This window comes from Cicer arietinum, chromosome 4, assembly GCF_000331145.2.
Source record: "Cicer arietinum cultivar CDC Frontier isolate Library 1 chromosome 4, Cicar.CDCFrontier_v2.0, whole genome shotgun sequence".
NCBI lineage: Eukaryota > Viridiplantae > Streptophyta > Magnoliopsida > Fabales > Fabaceae > Cicer > Cicer arietinum.
The window spans coordinates 10204358-10206700 of NC_021163.2; the positions used below are offsets into that span (position 1 = coordinate 10204358).

The following is a 2343-nucleotide window of genomic DNA, read 5'->3' on the forward strand; positions in this document are numbered from 1 at the left end:
TCAGCTCCAAAACATGTATTATTACGTAAAATGAATATACTGATATACAATCATGGCCATTGATTCATTCTGTACTTGCACAACCAAATATTTTACAACTTTTATACACAGTCATCAGGAGACTTTCGGAGGACTTATGTAGTTTCATATTACAATACCAAAGCATGATACAAAAAATGGGCAGATTTATAGGCTGCAGAGATTTTCTTTCGACAAATGTTTACAACTATATATAGTACGGAAACTAATTGGCCTCGCTTTGAAATTGTATCAAATCAACTTTCTGGTGCTTCTCCAGCTAAATACTGTTTGTGAACCATTCTCTTGTAATCTGCATGATATATTCCACGTGTAGCATCAATTAGACAAATGCATTGTACAAAATATACAAGTAAAACCTCAAGTCTACTAGGGCATTAAGGAAGCATATAAAGGTTCTAGAACCCTCTAGAACTAGAGTAGTTGAAATAGAGAGATCAAATGGAGTAAAGTTTATAGCAACAGAGCAATAGCAACAAATAGATGAAAGTTTAAACAATCAAATCAGAAAACAAATATGTTTTACAATGAAAAAATATATATCCAACCTTCCTTATCATTCCAAATTGCAGCAGCATAACTATTTAGAGGACTCTCCAGGTTAGGCTCTGTTGTTAGAAAATAATCGATCAGACAAGCATGCAAAGGTGACTGCGAAACTCTTAAAAAAATGAACAAGTGAAGAACAGACCTTCTAATAGACTTTGAATAGATAGAAGAATAGTTCTGCAGTCATAAGCTGAAGACCACTTGTCCTATAAAAACAGATAAATATGAAAGAAATGAATATATCATTTACATATACTAATAATGATAGGCGTCCATAGTACAAATAATTGGTAGATCCAAAGCATTAAACACACAGGTAATGGAAAATCTGGCTCTAATATAAGCTCTTTAGTTCTTTAAAAGTTCATGAATACCTGAAGGATGTCGAGACATATGTTGCCAAACTGGTCAACATTTGGATGAAAGCACATAGTCTCAAACTTCACTTGGGGTGGCTTAAAAGGATAGTCCATGGGAAAACGTAAGGAGAGCTTATAAGACAAACCCTCATACAGAGTTCCTTTTCCACCTTCAATTGTGCCAATCCATGTAAAAATACTCTCACCGGCCGGAAATGCGGATACTCCAAGATCCCCTCCACTCATCTGCAGAAAAAGTAATCATCAACAGTTAGATTGATAGCATGTTTGTTTCTGCGTCCAAAAGTTACACGCCACATGTTCTAATAAAAGCTACAATGTGTAGCTTCATTCTAGTCACATGTCTATGGTGTTCCTACTGTGGATCCAAACGTTTGTTGAGTGCAAAATTACAAATTATATTGTGAATAGAACGAAAGCAACAATACCCTTAGTTTCTTAATGATATAAGAAAGATACCCGATAACATATTTCACATGATTTCCCACCTCAATGCAATTGCATAGCATATGAAGCTTTTCAAATATAAAATGAAGTTTTTTTCGCTTTGGCTGGTTACATACACCCTTTTTCTTCTGGTTACACCCAAATAGGCTCCATGAACATAATTTACTAGATACGCAATGGGAACTAAGTTCCCGAAAGTAACCTATTTGGTTGTGATTGAAAAAACAGGTGTGACTAGCAAAAGTGAGCTTTTCTCTTTAAGAAAAAAAAAGATACCACTGTCCCCTCTTCAGAATAAAAAAAATATACGGAAATGATAATAATTTTCAAGATTTTTTGGACAAAATAATAGTAATTTTCAAGTTGGTTCTTAATAATAATACTGATGATGATAAAAGCAAAGAGAGACATACCATGAGAGCCATTAATTCCTTCTGTAGTCTGCAATTACATAAAAAATAGAATGAATAAAACAATCAAAAGCTATGTAAATGAAAAACCTCCGTATATATATGAACTGCAAATTCGACCATATAAAAAAACTTAAAATAATAATAAAATAAAATAAAAGAGTAAAAATGAATACTTTTTCATACATGGATCGAAAAAATTAAAATCAAAACTTCTAAATTAAAATCGGTTTACCATGAAGTAATCGAAAACCGATTAAGTGAAAAAATATATAATCAAATTTAGAAAGTTTTTGGGGAACAAAGAACTCGTAGAGAGAGAGATTAACCTCTGAGAAACTGAGGTTGTGTCAACAGGAAGAGGAGACGCAAGCGGCTTCTTCGACGAGACGGCGGGTGTTCGACGGTGGCGAGTCGCCGGCGCTTGGTCTGAGGAGTTGTCGGCGGTGGGGTTAGATCGGACCTCCATGATAGTGATCAAGATCAAAAGCAGAGGGGCAATCCAGAAGGTGAAAGAT

The 2343-nt window shown here is 34.6% G+C and overlaps 1 protein-coding gene across 1 annotated transcript in view; it reads right to left on the reverse strand.

The window, feature by feature from the left end:
• Positions 1-2343, reverse strand: part of LOC101491856 (uncharacterized) — a 2516-nt gene continuing 173 nt past the window's right edge. The window contains exons 1-6 of the mRNA XM_004496233.3: positions 2155-2343; positions 1829-1856; positions 963-1193; positions 731-794; positions 588-647; positions 1-331 (exon numbers count right to left, since the gene is read on the reverse strand). The exon at positions 2155-2343 is cut by the window's right edge and continues 173 nt beyond it. Coding sequence (XP_004496290.1) covers positions 276-331; positions 588-647; positions 731-794; positions 963-1193; positions 1829-1856; positions 2155-2294 — 579 coding nt within the window. The 5' untranslated portion in view covers positions 2295-2343 and the 3' untranslated portion in view covers positions 1-275. The remainder of the gene's footprint in view (positions 332-587; positions 648-730; positions 795-962; positions 1194-1828; positions 1857-2154) is intronic.